General features: G+C 42.2%; 1 protein-coding gene across 1 annotated transcript in view; it reads right to left on the bottom strand.

Annotated features, from left to right (window-relative positions):
* The window catches only part of LOC309569017 (uncharacterized protein), a 44343-nt gene extending 24366 nt beyond the window's left edge, over window positions 1-19977 (bottom strand). The window contains exons 1-6 of the mRNA XM_082274778.1: window positions 19894-19977; window positions 16657-16767; window positions 16100-16246; window positions 10783-10941; window positions 8272-8403; window positions 2944-3057 (exon numbers count right to left, since the gene is read on the bottom strand). Of these exons, the coding sequence (XP_082130904.1) occupies window positions 2944-3057; window positions 8272-8403; window positions 10783-10941; window positions 16100-16246; window positions 16657-16767; window positions 19894-19948 (718 nt within the window). The 5' untranslated portion in view covers window positions 19949-19977. The remainder of the gene's footprint in view (window positions 1-2943; window positions 3058-8271; window positions 8404-10782; window positions 10942-16099; window positions 16247-16656; window positions 16768-19893) is intronic.
* Window positions 19978-20300: the final 323 nt, after the last annotated feature.

Below are 20300 nucleotides of genomic sequence, written 5' to 3'. Positions count from 1 at the left end.
TCTTATGCTTATGCAGTAGTGCAATACATGTTTAAACTTTAATGTGTTGCCGATTTAGAAATGGCCTGCTGAGTAGTGGATATCAATTTTGGATTTCGTTTTAGTCATAGTCTTTTTAGTTTTAGTTTTAGTCGTATTTTAGTTTTACGACTAAAATGTCATTTTAGTTTTATTCGTATTTTAGGCATCTGAATTGTTTTAGTTTTAGCTGTATTTTAGTCATCTGAATTGTTTTAGTTTTAGCCGTATTTTAGTCATCTGAATTGTTTTAGTTTTAGCTGTATTTTAGTCATCTGAATTGTTTTAGTTTTAGCCGTATTTTAGTCATCTGAATTGTTTTAGTTTTAGTCATATTTTAGTCAACTAAAATAGTGTTAATTTAGAAGATGAAAATATTTTAGTCGACTAAATTAACACTGTCATCATCATCATCCATACTTCTATGCTTAGATTCTAAACTTGTTAATAAATCATCTACTGTATACACAACCAAGACAAAAACAAAATAATAATAATAATTGTTTTCATGATCATTATAAAAACCATATTTCTATCCTTAGATTTATGAGGTCATCTATACAGAACCTAAGTAAAAAAAGAAAAAAAAAAAAAACAATATTTTTCACATTCTGCTATATAACATCACCCCCCCCCCCCCAAAAAAAAAAAAATTAAAAAATCAAAACTTTTAAGCGTATTTTGATTGGTTTGCGCAAAAGTTATCCCGTCTACTAACTACGGGAAAGATTAATGTAATTTTTATTTTTTAATTTTTTTTAATAGTAATGGCTGCGATCTGCGATTTTTAGCGGGACTGCGACATTGCAGCGGACAGATCGGACCCTGAACTGACATTTTTGACACTTTTGGGGGGACCAGTGACATTACTACAGTAATCAGTGCTAAAAATATGCGCTGTTACTGTAATAATGACACTGGCAGGGAAGGGGTTAACCCAGTGGGTGATCAAGGGGTTAAATGTGTACCTAGGGGCGTGTTTCTAACTGTGGGAGAGGGGCGTGTTTCTAACTGTGGGAGGGGGCGTGGCTTGCGAAATGATCACAGAGACCTGTGATCCTTTATAGAAGGATCACAGGCGCTCTGTGATCATTCCAGGGAGAAGAGCGGTCGGCTGTGTGTACCACAGCTGACTGTTCTTCTCTCTCAGCGGGGAACGATTGTGGGTATCAGGCAGCAGTTGGAGCCGCTTGCCCCGTGTATCGGAGTCCCCGCTGACGAGCGGGGGCAGGAGCGCGCTTGCCCCCTAGCTGCAGGCACACAACCGACGTATACCTACGTCGGTTTGCGCAGGAGAGGCTGCCTGCCGCAGTATAACTGCGGCGGGTGGTCGGCAACCAGTTAAAGGGATCTCAGGGTGGGCGGGAAAGAGTTTTATTTGCCAAAGCAATGTGTATCATATACACTTGCCAACTTTTTGTTTTTAAATAAAATGTAAATCTAATTTTTCATCCTTTGTTGAACATTGGAACGACTAGTTTCCTGTAGCCTCTTTGCATAAACTACATGCACTCTAGGGATAGATGCATGGCATTTCTCAGTGTGGGTTCCTGATGGAGACATTTCTGTGCAATATTGATCAGCGTGACCCCTTGGCACATCGTATCACTGAAAACTGGACTGCTGCCCCTAAGTGAGAACAGGGGGTCTGGGTCTTCGGAGCTCAGCAGGCACAGGGGAGCTTATCAAAGGCTAAGCATTCAAAGAAAAAAAAAGATGGACACATCCTTTACTTTTTAGGCAGCCTGACTGCATCACAATAATGAAAAAGAAAAGGGGACAATAAGTACTCACTGTTCTGTATCTACAAGGAGCAAAGTTGTCATCCTGGAAGTGTTCTGTAGGCCACAAAGAGGACTTGGAACAGGTAACTCAAAGAGTGCAGCACATGAAGAAAGCACATGGTGTTAGCTTGTAAGAGGGACTTGGTGATTGGCTAGAATTGGCGCCAAGAGCACTAGTCCCTGCCCCACCCCTGTCCTTTTGCTAGAACACTACCCCTTCTGCTGAGGCCAAGCCTTCCACCATGTTGTGCCTACTCTGCGCCAGATTCCTCCACACGACCTTGACCTTTATATCCCAAGGAAGGAATGTCAACACAAATGGGTAGATTTGTTTTACTTTACTGATGGAATTTAGGGAATGGCATACCAGCCACATTACATCGACATACATTCTGGAGTCGCTTGACAATACACAGTCACATTTAGTGGACAGTTTGAAGCAGTCACATGTGAAAGCATATGCAGCACTTTAAGCCATCTCCCTCTAACAGTCTCTCCTTCCACCCGGAGTCATTAGTACTCACAGGACTTGTTCTCTGTAGATATCTCCTGCATTGATGCACCTCTCCTCAGACCCTCCAGGGGAATAGCCTCACTAAGGGATCTCTTGGCCTGGCCTGAAAGGCCTTTTGTAATTGGCCTTAGCCCCCACCTCCATAGGGGTCAAAAAATCTACAGTTGGCTCTTGTGGGTGTAGGTCTTCTCTTCCCCTGCCTCCTACCCTGTACAGGGCCTACACGTGCTGATTACATACTGTATGTGCTGGTGTGGAGTGCTTGGATCTAATGCCCCAAGTGCACTAGGGCTCCCCCCAACCTGGCTTATATGTGGGCACTGACTCACCCTTGAAATCACTGCAGGAGGGCTCTAACTAAAAAGGGGCATAGCACCTGAGGACACTGTCTGCTGTAACGAGACACAATTCTGGCACATAGCCACCTAGTGGCAGACTAGCTAACTGCAGCTGCCTTCCAGCTCACTGGATTTCTGGTAGGATTAACAGTATTTTTATTTTTTGCTTTTATTGTATAAAATAATACATTCAATGGTATAAAAAGCGACCAAAAGAGAACACCTAAAAAAAGTATTATTGAAGAACACTATAAAAAGAATTTCATGTAAATTTCACAAAATATTGTACCTTCATTTATTTCCCTATAGGTTAAACCACAGCTGTGGTCAGGCGGACAGGTCACCTTAAAGCCTTGGCAGGTTGAGTTGGTTTTTGCACATTGAAAACACGAAAGGTTAACATCTGAGCAATACATAGAAAGAGAATATGATTATTTATGTACAACAGTCAAAAAACATAATAATTTAAATAAGAACGATTTTTTTAAATATATATATATATATATATATATATATAATAAACAATAACAAACATAGACTGTGAGCCAGGCCTCCTCGCCAACATCAGTGCCTGATCTCACAAATGTACTTCTTGAAGAATTGTCAAACATTCCCATAGACACACTCCTAAACCTTGTGGACAGACTTCCCAGAAGAGTTAAGCTTTTATAGCTGCAAAGGGTGGGACAACGCAATATTGAGCCCTACGGACTATGACTGGGGTGCCATTAAAGTTCATGTGCGTGTAAAAAAAGGTGTCCCAATACTCTTGGTAATATAGTGTGTGTATATTTTTATATATATATATATATATATATATATATATATATATATATATAGCCTTGTATCAAGGTGGTTATATCGGGATCATGGTTGACCATGGTCCCAGTATTGTTTTTTTCAGCAGTCGATTCCCTACACGAGTGGCTATACAGCTACTTGATCACATTTAAAGGTGGCACTTCAGCCTTTCTTGGGCTCTTTCATTCCACCAGGGAGCCTGGGACCGATCTAACCAATGACAGATATCACTTCCGGTTACCGGTTTGTAGCACATCTGATCAAACCAATCCTGGCACATAAAATCCTGGCACTTTTAAAAAAGTATTATAACTGGTGTGATACCAGTGCCCCCCCCCCCCTAAATGACAGATTGAAGTGGGGTGTTATCTAACAATATACTTTTATAACAGTGTATTTTAGTCCTGCAAAAATTATGCCTCTTTTGCTGCGTTAACTCTGCTACACACAGTGACAACAGTTACTGGGCAATTTTTTGTAGAACTGGTGTGATAGACCAGTGCCCCTCCCCCAATACCACAGATTGAAGTGGGGTGTTATCTAACAGTATACTTTTATAACAGTGTATTTGTGTCCTGCAAAAATATTGCCTCTTTTGCTGTGTTAACTCTGCTACACACAGTGACAACAGTTACTGGCCAATTTTTTGTAAAACTGGTGTTATAAACCAGTGGCCCCCCCCCAATACCACATATTGAAGCAGGGTGTTATCTAACAGTATACTTTTATAACAGTGTATTTGTGTCCTGCAAAAATATTGCATCTTTTGCTGTGTTAACTCTGCTACACACAGTGACAACAGTTACTGGCCAATTTTTTGTAAAACTGGTGTTATAAACCAGTGGCCCCCCCAATACCACATATTGAAGCAGGGTGTTATCTAACAGTATACTTTTATAACAGTGTATTTGTGTCCTGCAAAAATATTGCCTCTTTTGCTGTGTTAACTCTGCTGCACACAGTGACAACAGTTACTGGCATATTTTTTGTAAAACTGGTGTGATAAACCAGTGGCCCACCAATACCACATATTGAAGCAGGGTGTTATCTAACAGTATACTTTTATAACAGTCTATTTGTGTCCTGCAAAAATATTGCCTCTTTTGCTGTGTTAACTCTGCTACACACAGTGACAACAGTTACTGGCCAATTTTTTGTAAAACTGGTGTGATAAACCAGTGCCCCCCCCCCCCAATACCACATATTGAAGCAGTGTGTTATCTAACAGTATACTTTTATAACAGTGTATTTGTGTCCTGCAAAAATATTGCCTCTTTTGCTGCGTTAACTCTGCTACACACAGTGACAACAGTTACTGGCCAATTTTTTGTATAACTGGTGTGATAAACCAGTGGCCCCCCAATACCACATATTGAAGCGGGGTGCTATATACCTTCTTCCACATATACTGCGCTTCTCTAGAGACTTTTGTCACAGGGTAATTTAAAAAATGACAGGCAGAGGAAGAGGCAGGCCCTTACGCAGGGTTGGTAGGGGTAGGGCAGGAGCAGTAGGCCGGAGCCAAAGTGTGAAGTTTCAGAAGGTGCGTTTGATTACGTCAAAGGACGCACCAGACTTGGTTAAGTGGCTCACTCAGCCTTCCTCTTCTGCACCCTCCTCATCCTCTCTATCTGCACCCTCTTCACTCTCTGCTGTGTGCACCCCCAAAGACACCACCACCACCATGTACCCTCCACTTGAGTCACTGGAATTATTTTCCGATCCATCACAAGACATTTATGATGCGCAGCCATTCTTGGCATCGGATCAGGAAGAGGAGGTAGCAGCAATAGCCGCCACCCAGCAGTCTGACGACAGTACCCAGATCAGCCGAAGGAGGTTGGTCCCCGCTGTTGCTGCCTACTTCGAGATCTCAAATGTTAGCGGTGGGGAAGGTGACGTCGATGATGATGTGTCTATAGACGTCAATTGGGTGTCCACAAGAGAGGAAGAGGAGGGGAGTTCAGAGGGAGAGATGGACCAGCAGATAGGGAGGAGAAGCAGGCGGAACTTACATTGCACAGGAGGGACAAAGCAGACTGCTAATGTTTTAGGAGTGAGCCATCAACCATGTACAGTCACATCTGGTGCTCCCAGGACGGCGGCACATGGCTCAGCAGTGTGGGCTTTTTTTAAGGTTTCCGCTGCTTACGATAGTGTTGCCATCTGTAGCCTTTGCAGTCAATGCATAAGACGCGGTAAGCCCAACACTCATCTAGGAGCCACCGCCTTAAGAAGGCACCTGGACTCCCATCACCGAGCCCAGTGTGAGCAATGCCGTCAGAACCCACAAAGAAACACTCCAGGCTCTCACCGTCCAGCCTCTTCTCCTTCTCCTCTCTCCTCACAATTGTCCTCCACATGCCATCCTCACGTTGTTCTGGAAAAAGGCAGGCTTCCATGGCCCAAATGTTGGAGAGTAAAAAAATGGTTACGCCGGATAACCCTCTTGCCCAACGGTTGACTGCTGGCTTGTCGGAACTGATAGCCCGCCAACTACTGCCATATCAACTGGTGGACTCGGAGGCCTTTCGGAAATTTGTGGCCATTGGAACACCACAATGGAAGGTCCCAGGAAGGAAATATTTCTCGCAGAAGGGCATTCTAGAGCTATATGGCCGTGTTCAGTGGCAAATGAATGTATCTCTGGCACACAGTGTCACTGCCAAGATACATCTGACCACAGACATGTGGTCTAGCAAACATGGGCAGGGAAGGTATATCATTTTTACTGCCCACTGGTGAACCTTCTGACGGCTGTCAAGCATGTAACCTGTGGCACCCGTGTAGATTTGGTTTTATTGCCACGGATTGCATGCTGGCCTGCCTCTTCTACTTCTCCTCCTACTCCATCCTCCCTCTCTTCCTTGGCTGACTCCTCTTTTTCCGCTGCTACCGTCTCTTCTGCTGCTCTGCCCAAGATCCCCAGAACCTATTCCACATGCCAGGTGAGACGTTGTCATGCTGTGCTGCGTCTGTTGTGCCTGGAAGCCAAGAGCCACACTGGTCCTGCACTCCTTTCAGCTTTGCGTTCACAGGCAGATCAGTGACTGACACCACTCAATTTGACAGTTGGAGAAGTGGTGTGCGACAACGGTGCCAATCTGCTGAGCATGCTGAAACAGTGCAAAATTACACACGTGTCACGCATGGCACACATCCTGAACTTGGTTGTGCAGCAATTCATTGCCAAATACCCTGGGGTCCAGGACGTCTTGCGGCAGGCCAGGAAAATCTCAGGCCATTTCAGAAGATCTTACACAGCCATGGCTCACCTTGCTGACATTCAGCGGTGACACAACCTGCCCATCAGGCGTATTATTTGTGACTGCCCAACACAATGGAACTCAACTTTGTATATGCTTGATAGGCTGCTCCAGCAGAAACGTGCAGTTAATCACTACCTGCGGCAGGACAGGTTCTGGGGAGCTTGAGACAAGTTAACAGCAGGAGTCTGAAGAGCAGTCAGAGGAGGATGGTGCCGGGGCGGATGAGGAGGAGCAAGAAGAGCATGCTTTAAACCTTTCTGGGATCCCTGGTGTTGTCCGTGGATGGGGGGAGGAGAACGAGGACGACATTATCCTGGATGATGGGCAGGAGCCAGGCCACTACACCGCTTCCAGTTTAGTGCAAATGGGGGCCTTCATGCTCCAGTGTTTTTAAGGGGGACCCCCGTATAAAAAGCATAAAGGGCAAGGACCAGTACTGGGTGGCAACGAACTTAGACCCCCGGTACAAACAAAAATGGCGGAAATGTTACCACCATCACAGAGGGCGATCAGAATGCAGCACTTCCAGGCCTTGCTGCGAGAAATGCTGCATTCTGCTTTTGCGTGCACTGGCAGAGGAATTTCCACTCACAGAGAAACAGTTGCGGGTACCAATCCAACAGCGCCTGCACGAAGAGGGCGTTTTGAAGATGTGTTGGTCACTTCAGATATGAGATCATTCTTTCAGCCGACCCATCGACAGCTGTACTCTGGATCCAGCATCAGGGAATGCCTAGACCAACAGGTGTTCGACTACATTGGGTTAACGGCCCATGTGGATGCTCTGAGCTTTGACGATGCATACTAGCTCATTATGCCTTTGTCTTGCAGGGTTTTTTTTTTTCCTTTGAGTATACTACCGCTTTAACCTAAGGGTGGTCAAAGGATTAACTATGAGCCTAGGGGAGTGCTTTGTAACTGTGGGGAAGGATGGAAGGATCACAGGCACTCTGTGATCCTTTCAGAGAGAACAGTCAGCTGTGTTTACAACAGCTGACCGACGTTCTGTCTCAGCGGGGAACAATCGCAGGTGCCCAGCGGCAATTGGTGCATCAGCATTCCCACTCGCCCCCCAGGACTGCTCCCGCGAGCCGACGTACCCCTACGTTGGTTCGCGCAGCCGAGCCAGCCTGCCGCAGTAAATCTGCGGCGGTTAGTCGGTCGGCAAGCGGTTAATAAACTTTTTCCCAAATGTTGTGCAACATAAAAAATTGCAACAACAACCATTTTATTCTCCAGGGCCTCTGCTTAATAAATTACATAGTGTTTGGGGCTTCTAAGTAATTTTCTAGCAAAATAATGCTGATTTGTACAAGTATGCGAGAAATGTCAGAATCGGATTTCCGGCTGACGAGCGGGGGCTGGAGCGCACCGCCAGCGGCGCACGCTCGCCCCCTAGCCTCCTGAGAGCAAGCGACGTAGACCTAAGTGGCTTTATCCCGGAGCGGCTGCCTGCCTTAGTAAATATACGGTAGGCCGTGGTTAAGTGGTTAAAGCGTGAACAAAAATATATTTATGACTGGAACTTTCAATGATTTCTTTCTTACCATCTCTAGTTAGGATTCCAGGTGAACATAAAAAATACTGAGCAAGATTGTCTTCACCATATTTGTATCCAATGCGCAAATAAGGATCACAGACACTTTGCGTAGTGCAGCCTCTCATAGATTCTCCAGCATCTAGAGGAAAAAATATAACTCAAACAAATTAAAACAGCAATTTCTGTCATTAAGCTAAAAAAATATGTTGGCTTTCAAATATAATTTAACCACCTCATCTCCAGAAGGTTTTACCCCCCATCACGATGACCTGGCCATTTTTTGCTGTTTAGCACTGCACTACTATAACTGGTAATTGGGCGGTCATGCAATATTGTACCCAAACAAAATGTATATAATTTTTTTTTTTTTTAACACAAATAGAGCTTTCCTTTAATGGTATTTGATCACCAATGGGTTTTTTTTTTTTTTTTTTTTATTATCTACAATGCTCAGCATAAATGAGTACACCCCAACAGGTTTGTCAGAAAATCTTTACTTTCCTTTCAGAATTAACATTTTCTATGGGACGCTATACTAATAATTTCCTAAAAAAAATCATTCAAGACCATGTTGCACGGACAGACTCCGTTTTTCTCAGCGGGGGATCGACTCGCCGATCCCCCGCTGAGCAGGAGGATGACAGCTGTTCTCTGCGCTGTGAGCGGAGACACAGCTGTCAGTTCCCCATACATCTCTATGGGGAAATCGGATGGGAATGGACCGTCGGTCTGTTCCCATCCGATCCCATCCGATTCGCTGGACGGATGGAAAATAGGATGTCCATCCGTTCAGATTTGACGGATCGGATGTCAGCGGACATGTCTCCGCTGACATCCGATGCCCCATAGGGATGCATGGGGGGACCGTTCAGATCCGCCAAAAAAAACGAACAGGTGGATCTGAACTGTGTGAAAGGGGCCTTAGGAGCAAACCTAAATTTTAGACAACAAAATCCTAATTAACAAGAATTCAATTACAGATGAGGTTAATTCTAAATTATTATTATTTTTTTTTTTTTTTAATTTCAGGTACTTATATAGCGCTGTCAATTTACGCAGCGCTTTACATATACATTGCACATTCACATCAGTCCCTGCCCTCAAGGAGCGTACAATCTAAGGTCCCTAACTCACATACATACACAGTAGGGCCAATTTTTTTTTATACAGGATCCAATTAACCTACCAGCATGTCTTTGGAGTGTGGGAGCAAACCGGAGTACCTGGAGGAAACGCACGCAGGCACAGGGGGAACATGCAAACTCCAGGCAGGTAGTGTCGTGGTTGGGATTTGAACCAGCGACCCTCTTGCTGGTGAAAGGTGCAAGAAACCATGAAGGGCCCCCCGGACCCCTGGCCGATGCCCTTCCCTTCAAGCCTGGGGTTCTTCCCACTGATCCTGGGGCCCTTTACTCTCGTTGCAGGTCCCTTTATTACAGTCCTGCAACGGGACCCTTTCACAAGTTCTGGAGTGGGCCCCCTTCCTGCCATCTTGGGGCCTCCTCACGGTGGTGGAATGCCAGGGCCCGGTAGCAAGTGTGACCTTTGCGATCCTGGAAGTTCACCCATTGGTGTCGGTTGTTTTTATTTTTTGGTATTTTAATTGTATTATTTTTTATCGTTTTACTTTATTTTTTTATAAAGGGATATTTTATTTTCCACTTAGTAATATACTTACAAATTAAAATTAAAGGCACGCATAGAGGAAAAAAACAGTCCTGCGGACTGATATCACAAATACCCGGAAGTTCCCGTAAGTATATGTGATATCAGTCCGCGGGACTGGTTTTTCCTCTATGCGTGCCATTCATTTTCATTTGTAAGTATATTACTAAGTGGAAAATAAAATATCCCTTTATAAAAAAATAAAATAAAATGATAAAAAATAATACAATTTAAAATACCAAAAAATAAAAACTAGTGACACCAATGGGTGAACTTCCAGGATCACAAAGGTCACACTTGCAACCGGGCTCTGGCATTCCACCACCGTGGGGAGGCCCCAAGAGGGCAGGAAGGGGGGCCCACTGCAGAACTTGTGAAAGGGTCCCGCTGCAGGACCGTAATAAAGGGCCCCGCAACGAGAGTAAAGGGCCCCAGGATCAGTGGGAAGAGCCCCAGGCTTGAAGGGAAGGGCCCCGGCCAGGGGTCCGGGGGGGGGCCCTTCATGGTTTCTGAAGGTTCTATTTATGCCTCTAATATAGAGTCTTCAGTACATTGCTGGCTGGGCGGGCGGTCCACATAGGATTAAAGGTCTCATATTCTCATAGACTTGTTAAAGAACAAATACGCTTTAAAAGTGAAGATTTATATACAAATTGTAGGGACAATTCAAAGCTTAAATTCACTTATAACTCTAAGCAGAACTGGCAAGGCCATAGATTTTAGCATTAAAAAGTCGATCAACTTTTATGTATAGAGCAGGGTAGCAAAGGCTCTAGCCAAGTTCCATATTACTGCCTTATACAAGGGATTTCTTATATCTTATCATCTGCAATGAGTAAAAGAAAAGACTTACAGAAATCACTTTGTGATGTATATATTTCTATATTGTGATTAACGCACGTTTGCTCATTGCCGCTGCATTTTATATCGGTCCGTGGCAAACAGAGTGACCTTTTTGTATCCCTGCATGTTGGACATGTCAATCCATTGGCTTTAGGACTGTTAGTTGGCACTGCCAGAAAAGAGGAGAAAGTAGAGGCAAGTAGGTTAGGTGAAACCACAATTTGCAGTGCGGGGGGCACAGGCAACCAATATACACAAGTCTGTCAAATGTGAAGATTCAGCTGATATCTTTGCTCTCCAAGAGAGCCAAAATTCTGGGAATGAGCAGCCACATGGGTTAGTATTAATTCCCATCTATTCCATTTTTTTTCTCATTCTTTATGTTTCAGCCTTTCCTTGGCATTGTCTGTAATTTTTCCGTGGCGGTATGCATAGGGGAATATTTATAAAGTTGTGGATTTGAGATTCAACAATCATTCACATGTTTTAACCACTTCCCGACCACCCGTCGCCTTTTTTACTGCGGCAGGGTGGCTCTCCTGCGCAAACCGACGTAGACCTACGTTGGTCGCGCGCGGGAGGCTAGGGGGCAAGCGCGCGCCGCCGCCGGCACGCTCCCACCCCCACTTGACAGCGGGGAAGATGATGCACAGGTCAGGTGGCTCCGATTTTTGCCTAACACCTGCGATCGTTCCCCGCTGAAATGATCACAGAGCTCATGTGATCCTTCTATATAGGATCACATGTCTCTATGGTCATTCTACAAGCCACCCCAACCCCCCCCCCCCCCACAGTTAGAATCACTCCCTTAGGCTCACATTTAACCCATTGATCACCTATACTGTTAACCCCTTCCCTGCCAGTGTCATTATTACAGTAATAGTGCATATTTTTAGCACTGATTACTGTAGTAATGTCACTGGTCCCCCCAAAAGTGTCAAAAATATCAGTTAGGGGTCCGATCTATCCGCCGCAATTTCGCAGTCCCGCTAAAAATTGCAGATCATTGCCATTGCTAGTATAAAAAAAATAAAAATGACATAAATCTTTCCCGTAGTTAGTAAACGCGATAATTTTTGCGCAAACCAATCAAAATACGCTTATTGCAATTTTTTTTTACCAAAAATATGTAGCTGAAAACAAATTGGCGTAAAATGTTAAAAAAAATTTGATTCTTTAATTTTTTTTTGGGAATGTTATATAGCAGAATGGGAAAAATATTCTTTTTTTTTTTCAGAATTGTCGCTCTCTTTTTGTGTATAGCGCAAAAAATAATAATCGCACAGGTGATCAAATACCATAAAAAAAGGTCTATTTGCCGCCATTACTAATAAAAACAAAAAAATAAATAAAAAGTCCAAAGATCTATCCCGTAGTTTGTAAACACGATAATTTTTGCGCAAACCAATTAAAATACGCTTTTTGCGATTTTTTTTAACCAGAAATATGTAGCAGAAAACAAATTGGCCTAAAATGTTAAAAAAAATTAGATTTTTTAAAAATTTTTTGGGAATGTTATATAGCAGAATGTGAAAAATATTGATTTTTTTTTTTTCAGAATTGTCGCTCTTTTTTTGTGTATAGCGCAAAAAATAAAAATCGCACAGGTGATCAAATACCATAAAAAAAGGTCTATTTGCCGCCATTACTAATAAAAACAAAACAATTAATAAAAAGTCCAAAGATCTATCCCGTAGTTTGTAAACACGATAATTTTTGCGCAAACCAATTAAAATACGCTTTTTGGGATTTTTATTAACAAAAATATGTAGCAGAATATAAATTGGCCTAAACCAATAAAAATTTTGATTTTTTTAATTTGTTTTATTGGGAATGTTTTATAGCAGAAAGTAAAAAAATATTGGTGTTTTTTTCAAAATTGTTGCTCTTTTTTTGTTTATTGCGCAAAATCTAAAAACCGCAGAGGTGATCAAATGCCACCAAAAGAAAGCTCTAATTGTGGGGAAAAAAGTACATAAATTGTATTTGGGTACAGCATTGCACGACCGCAGTTAAAGTAACGCAGTGCCGAATCGCAAAAAATGGCCCGGTCATGAAAGGGGTAAAACCTTTCAGGAGCGGAAGTGGTTAAAGAAGAATTTCCGGCATGGATATTTTCTTATAGTACCATTAATCCAGGTTGGACCAATGTAGCTATGCATATGCCATTCCCTCTAGAAGCTTGAAATCACTGTAGAGAAAATCACTACTAGGGATTGGCCGAACACCGTCCTGTTTGGTTTGCAGCAGAACTCCCGAATAGGGAAAAGTTCTAAGCTGAACAGCGAACCCTATTAAAGTCTATGGGAGCCAAACAGGAAAAATAACTAGTTCCCACTTTTAAGGCTTATATGCAAGTAATTGGCAATAAAAGTGGTATGGGGGTCTGGGTACTGCCCTGGGGGACATGGATCAATAAAAAAACTGAAATAAACTGCGTTAAAAAAGCAGTAACGTACTGAAGTATAATGCGTTAAACGCGCACCTACGCACTAAAATATGCTGCGTTAAACAAGCAGTAGTGCACTGACATATACTGCGTTAAATGTGCACTACTGCACTGAAATATACTGCGTTAAACATGCAATAATGCACTGTAATATACTGCGTTTAACATGCAGTATTGCACTGAAATATACTGCATTAAACGTGCACCTGCGCACTGACATATACTGTGTTAAAAGTGCGCCTACGCACTAAAATATATTGCGTTAAACACGAGTAGTCCACTGACATATACTGCATTAAATGTGCACTACAGCACTGTAATATACTGTGTTTAACATGCAGTAATGCACTGAAATACACTGCACTGAAATATACTGCATTAAACATGCACCTGTGCCATGAAATATACTGCGTACAACGTGCACCTATGCACTGAAATATGTTACGCTAAACAAGCAATAGTGCACTGACATATACTGCGTTAAATGTGCACTACTGCACTGAAATATACTGTGTAAAACGTGCAATAATGCACTGTAATATACTGCGTTTAAAATGCAGTAACACACTGAAATACACTGCACTGAAATATACTGCGTTAAACATGCACTTGCGCACTGACATATATTGCGTTAAACGTGCGCCTACGCACTGAAATATACTGCGTTAAACGTGCACTTACACACTCAAATATATTGCATTAAACAAGCAGTAATGCACTGACATATACTGCGTTAACCACTTAAGCCCCGGAAGATTTTACCCCCTTCCTGACCAGGGCCTATTTTGCGATTCGGCACTGCGTGACTTTAACGGACAATTGCACGGTCGTGCGACGCTGTACCTAAACGAATTTGGCGTCCTTTTTCCCACAAACAGAGCTTTCTTTTGGTGATATTTGATCAACTGTGCGATTTTTTGATCATGCGCTATAAACAAAAAAAGAGCGTACATTTTGCAAAAATAACAATATTTTTCACATTTTTTTATATGAAATTCCCCCAAAAAAATGTAAAAATCGAAATGTTTTAACATTTTCAGACAATTTGTTTTATGCTACATATGTTTGGTAAAAAAATATCACAAAAAAGCGTATTTTGATTGGTTTGCGCAAAAGTTATCGCGTTTACTGACAAAGGGAAAGGTTTTTGCTGTTTTTTTTTAACGCGTAATGGCGGCAATCTGCGATTTTTTTTCGGTACTGCGACATTGCGGGGGACAGATCGGACCCTTGACTGACATTTTTGACACTTTTGGGGTTACCAGTGACATTACTACAGTAATCAGTGCTATAAATATGCACTGTTACTGTAAAATTACACTGGCAGTGAAGGGGTTAACTTTTTTTGAGAGGGAGGGGTTATGTGTGTCCCTAGGGGCGTGATTCTAACTGTGATTGGCTGTGGCTTGAGGTGTAGGAACAGTGATCAACGGTCCTACATAGTAGAACCGTATGATCACTATTCCTACACAGGGGAGAATGACAGGCGGCTTGTTTACATTAGCCGCCTGCCTTTCTCCCTCTCCACCCGACGATCGCGAGTGACCGGCGGACATCGGGGTCCGCCGGTCACACGCGCGGGGGGGTCCGTGACCACTCCCTAGACCCTAGTAGTACTACGTCGCTTTGCCTGTGAGGGGCTGACCGCACTACTGCACTAAAATATACTGCGTTAAACGTGCAATAATGCACTGTAATATACTGCATTTAACATGCAGTAATGCACTGAAATACACTGCACTGAAATATACTGCGTTAAACGTGCACTTGCACACTGAAGTATATTGCGTTAAACGTGCGCCTACGCACTGAAATATACTGCGTTAAATGTGCACCTATGCACTCAAATATATCGCATTAAACAAGCAGTAATGCACTGACATATACTGTGTTAAATGTGCACTGCTGCACTGAAATATACTGCCTTAAACCTGCAATAATGCACTGTAATATACTGCGTTTAACATGCAGTAACACACTGAAATACACTGCACTCAAATATACTGCGTTAAACATGCACCTGTGCACTGACATATATTGCGTTAAACATGTGCCTACGCACTGAAATATACTGCGTTAAACGTGCACCTACACACTCAAATTTATTGCATTAAACAAGCAGTAATGCACTGACATATACTGCGTTAAATGTGCCCTACTGCACTGAAATATACTGCGTTAAACGTGCAATAATGCACTGTAATATACTGCATTTAACATGCAGTAATGCTCTGAAATACACTGCACTGAAATATACTGCGTTAAACGTGCACGTGCGCACTGAAGTATATTGCGTTAAATGTGCACCTACGCACTGAAATATGCTGCGTTAAATGAGCACCTACGCACTGAAATATACTGCGTTAAACATGCAGTAATGCCCTGAGATATACTGTAGGAAACCTGCCCTGACAAAATAAACTGACACTAAAGTAAAAATGAACAGTCATACTACACTATCACTAGTTTCACCCTAAACTGATATTCTGCACTGACAATAGAATCACTATAGCACACTAACTATTTAGTAGCACTGAACAGATCCCTGTTCTATCTCCCTCCACGCCATTTCCACGCTGCAAATTGCCGCTGTGGGGAGTATATTTTTATAGTGTGGGGTGGGACTAAGAGCAATGAGCCATGATTGGATAGAGTCATCATTACTTTCTCTTAATATGGCTCTGACAGTGCTCTGTGCCCTGATTAGGTAAAGCTTTCATTGCTTCAGCCAATCAGGGCTTCCAATGCATTTGGGTGTTCGTCGAATGGGCAAACAGCCAAAGTTCAGCCCGAACTCATGCTCGGGCCGAACCATTCGCCCATCTCTACTAGGCATCAATGACCTCTGTACTTGAAAAGGTTGAATACAGGAACTTACATTTTGGTAGAGATGGAGTGCAGTTGTCAGTGTAGCAACAAGAAATCCCAATCTTCTTAGTACCACCAATAAAGCTGTGGCTGCCCACTGTATTACACTGTTCTGGCGGTATACACACCTTCATATAGTCCCTAGAGATTTTTCCATCTGTTCATTGGAAATAAAGCATATGTAAATTAGATGTATAATCAAAAATAAAACTAATATCCATCATTATCAATCATTATCAAAGTAATAAATTGTATGTATTTTCATCTGCTTTGTGCAATGGTTTTGGGTCTCCCGCTAGTGGTCCTGGCCCCTCCCCCCTGCCAAGTGCCCCCAATAGCAAGCCTGTGAAAAAAAAAATCCGAACTGGTTTATGCAAAGTATACAGTAAGGTAAAAAAAAAAAAAAAAAACTTCTGCCTTTGGAAGCACTTTGAAAGGTGACCATGGTCTGGAACCATTGCAACCAAATAGACCTTTACCACCTCGTCACAAGACAACACAAGGGTTGGAGCCTTGCTTCATGAGTATAAAATTAACCATACCACAAATATCAGTTACTTTGCGCACCTTCAGTGGTTTCTTGAAAAACCAAGCCACAGGACCCATAAAAACACGGTGCGCTGACACCTTTGCATGTCGAATCTTTTGCTTTACATGTAAAGCACGAAATGGAATGTCCTAAATTGAAATTAGAAAGAAAAGGTCATTATTGTTTATCTGTTAAAACTCAAAATGTACAGTGCCTTGAAAAAATATTCATACCTGTATCAGTTGTGGATTTTTTAACTGATTCATGAAATCTTCCCATACATGTGTAATAATCTCTCTCACCCACAGGTGGTGGTAAAGTCTCTTATTTAAAATGGCTGCTGCATACTCAATGAGTCATGTGGTTGTGGAGGATGTGCAGCCAAGTGTTGATGACTTCACGCACAAAAATGAGTGAGGAGTGATCAAGAGGAATGACCACTAGGGATGATCGAATGGTTCGGGTCGACCATCGGTTCAACCCGAACATTGGCTGTTCGAAATTCGGCCGAATTCCGAACTTTTTGCGGTAAAAGTTCGGAATTTGACCACCAGAACCGCACAAAATGCATTGGGACAGGAACTGGGCTTTAAAAGCCCGTGATTGGCCCAGAAACATCAGTAAAAGCAGATTAGAGTGACTAGGGGGTCCAGAGGCCAATCAGTAGTGAATACTCCCCCCCAGTATATAACATAGCCCCGCCAAATCTCTAGCACTGTAATAGAGAGGCTGTACAATAGAGTTGAAGCATTTCTCTTACTCCTGCTGCTCCAGTGTCATTTTGCAATTATTAGTGTGAGGAAAGGGATATGCAGTGTAGTTAGGGTACTATATACCACTATAGTTAGATTCAATAATCTAGTTTCTGTAGGGAAAGTGTTAAGTGTCAGGGTGACCATAGTGTAGTTTAGGGTGAGCTGACTCTGTCTGCTATGCCAGGGTGACCGAACTCTTCCATGTCAGGGTGACCGCCAGAAAAAAAAGATCATTTTTCTTATAATTTTTAGTAGCGCAGGGATGGGGTTCCGCTCCTTTCACACCTATATGTGTGTATGTGTATATATATATATATATATATATATGTGTGTGTGTGTGTATATATACCCCTATACAGAAGTTCAGATGTCATGCCTGCCTCCAAAGACGCCCACAAAAAAGCCCAATAAACGCCTGAAACATAAACGCCCAGGTGTGAAAGGAGCGGAACCCCATCCCTGCACTACTAAAAATTATAAGAAAAAGTATCTTTTTTTATGGTTCTGGACATGCTACGGAGCTGAAACTTCACATGTACACTTTTTAGACCCCCCCAGACACTAAATCCAAAGAAATCTCCTTTTTTTTTCAATAATTGTTTCAATAATTGTCTCTCTATTAAAAACCACAATTTTTAAGAACTTTTTTTTGCCTGATTCATAGTCCCTGGGGCATGACCCAGAACCCTAGGCATTTTTTAGGCTCATTTATTGGGTTTTAGGGCTTCAAAATGGTGATTACCGAAGTTTGGGTCCCATTGATTTCAATAGGGTTCTGGAATCCGAACCGAACTTTCGGGAAATTTGGGTGTTCCGGCCGAACCAAACTTTTCAAAAGTTCGATCATCCCTAATGACCACATCCTGTGGGTGGTCTTTTGTATACAGGACTATAAAAAGGAGTAACTAGCATGAGAAAGGGCACCCTCTCCTCTGTGAGTCTGAACGGTAGGACAGCCATGATGTAGCCAGGAGTTCTGAATGCCTTGCTTGTTAGTTCGTTTGGACAGTTGACTGTTTGGAGTTGAAGAAACATGCGGCCAAGACCTCTTTGTCCTGTTGTTGCAGAGATCCATTGGAAGCTGCTGAGTCCACCACCAGAGCTAAGTATTTATTCAATATTCTTGGGACAAGGGTTGTATGTTTACGACGTGGTATTTTGTGTATGTGTTTATGGTAACTTTTATGTGTAAGGAAGCTTTATGTATTATGATGTCCAGTAAAGTTTTGTTTTATGCTTTTTATCAAATTTGCTCTTGGTGTCTGCTTTCATTTTAAATATTTACGAGATATTTCAGTGGCTGTCCAGCATACCTACATTATACATTTTGTTGTTTTTCACCTTTTGATACAATACCGCTCCAATGGAAAGGCATACTAGCAAATTATGTCTTTACATTGCAGGTCAGAAAAAGGAAAAAAAAAAAAGGAGGCAGTGTTTATTTCCTCTTTAAGAGAAGTGATCGCTGCAGATAAAAAAGTACAATGTACAGTATGTAGGAGAATTTGTTTAATTTTTGTGTATCACCTGAGGCTAGTCACTTCACTGGGTATTCAGTAAGGCCCCTTTCACACATGTCCGATCCTCCCCGTTACGTTTTCTGCTCAGCGGGGGATCGATCCGCCAATCCCTTGCTGAGCAGGCGGATTACAGCTCCGTCTCTGCTCTGTGTGCAGAGATGGAGGTGTCAGATCCCCAATTTCCTCTATGGGGGAATTGGATGAGAACAGACCGCCTGTCCGTTCTCATCTGATCTGATCTGCCAGACAGAGGGAAAATAGGGTTTCCATGCGTCTGGATTTGACGGACAGGATCGGATTGGATGTCAGCGGACATGTCTCCGCTAACATCCGCTGCCCCATAGGGATGCATGGGGGGACAGTTCAGATCCGCCTGAAAAACTGACAGATAGATCTGAACAGTCCACATGTGTGAAAGGGGCGTAAGGGTTTACAACCATTTCAAATAAGGAACTCTAGGCAGATATAATATACACAAATGAATGCAAGTCTATATAAGCTGCTTGTGCTGCTTCTTTCCCTCACACCTCAGCTCTGCTGTACAGGGCCTGCAAGAGTATAATACCTGTTCAAAATCAGATACTTACACTGCTTCTATTTACAAAAAAATTTATTTATTTATTTATTTATTTTTAACTTTAGATCTATATTTATTTTCCCAACAAAAAAAAAGAAAAAAAAGAAAAAGTAAGGAGAGTAATATAAAGGATACATTCTCAAATCAGGGCTAGGTGTACAGAGCATAGTACAGAAAATATACTTATATCACAATAAAAATACATTTAGTGATATATTTATGACTACAGCGCTACAATAATTTGTTTCAATTTTAAAAATGAGATCCATCAGGATTTATTGACTTTTTTCTACCATTTGATGAAATTCTGATGATAGAAAAACATTACTCCTGAGAAAACCTGAGATATGACAACATATATAACAAAAGTGTTTTAGATCTGCCATTATAAATTCTCCTAAAAGCTATAGAGTTCAGACATACCTGGGGCTGCCAAAGCACAAAGAAGTAAGAGGACTCTTAGCAAATCTTCCATCATCCCGTCCAATTTGAACCCAACAGATGTCCGTTCTGTACTGCTCCTCGGAACTGGTTGTTGAGCTTCTTTTATATGAGGGCAGACACTGATGGCTGAAGGTATAGATGCAAATATCCATCAAGTTGACAAGAATAATAAGGAAGTTATAACCATTTAATTATTTCCCCAACCTATAAATAATTATGCACATCTCCTATGTACATAAATTAATATGAGAGTCGGGAGTGTCCAAAACCTCACGGACGGGAAATGCAACTTTTACTTTTGAATTGTGATAGACATTGTGAGCTGTGAAAGATGATGTCTGACTGCCAAAACACGAGAGGAAGACCAAATTCATAAAAACAAAGGT

The sequence above is a fragment of the Pelophylax lessonae genome (genome assembly GCF_965119305.1).
Source record: "Pelophylax lessonae genome assembly, chromosome: 12".
NCBI classification, from domain to species: Eukaryota; Metazoa; Chordata; class Amphibia; order Anura; family Ranidae; genus Pelophylax; species Pelophylax lessonae.
Note: the sequence above shows the minus strand (reverse complement) of the source record. Positions and strands in the feature narration are given on the sequence as shown.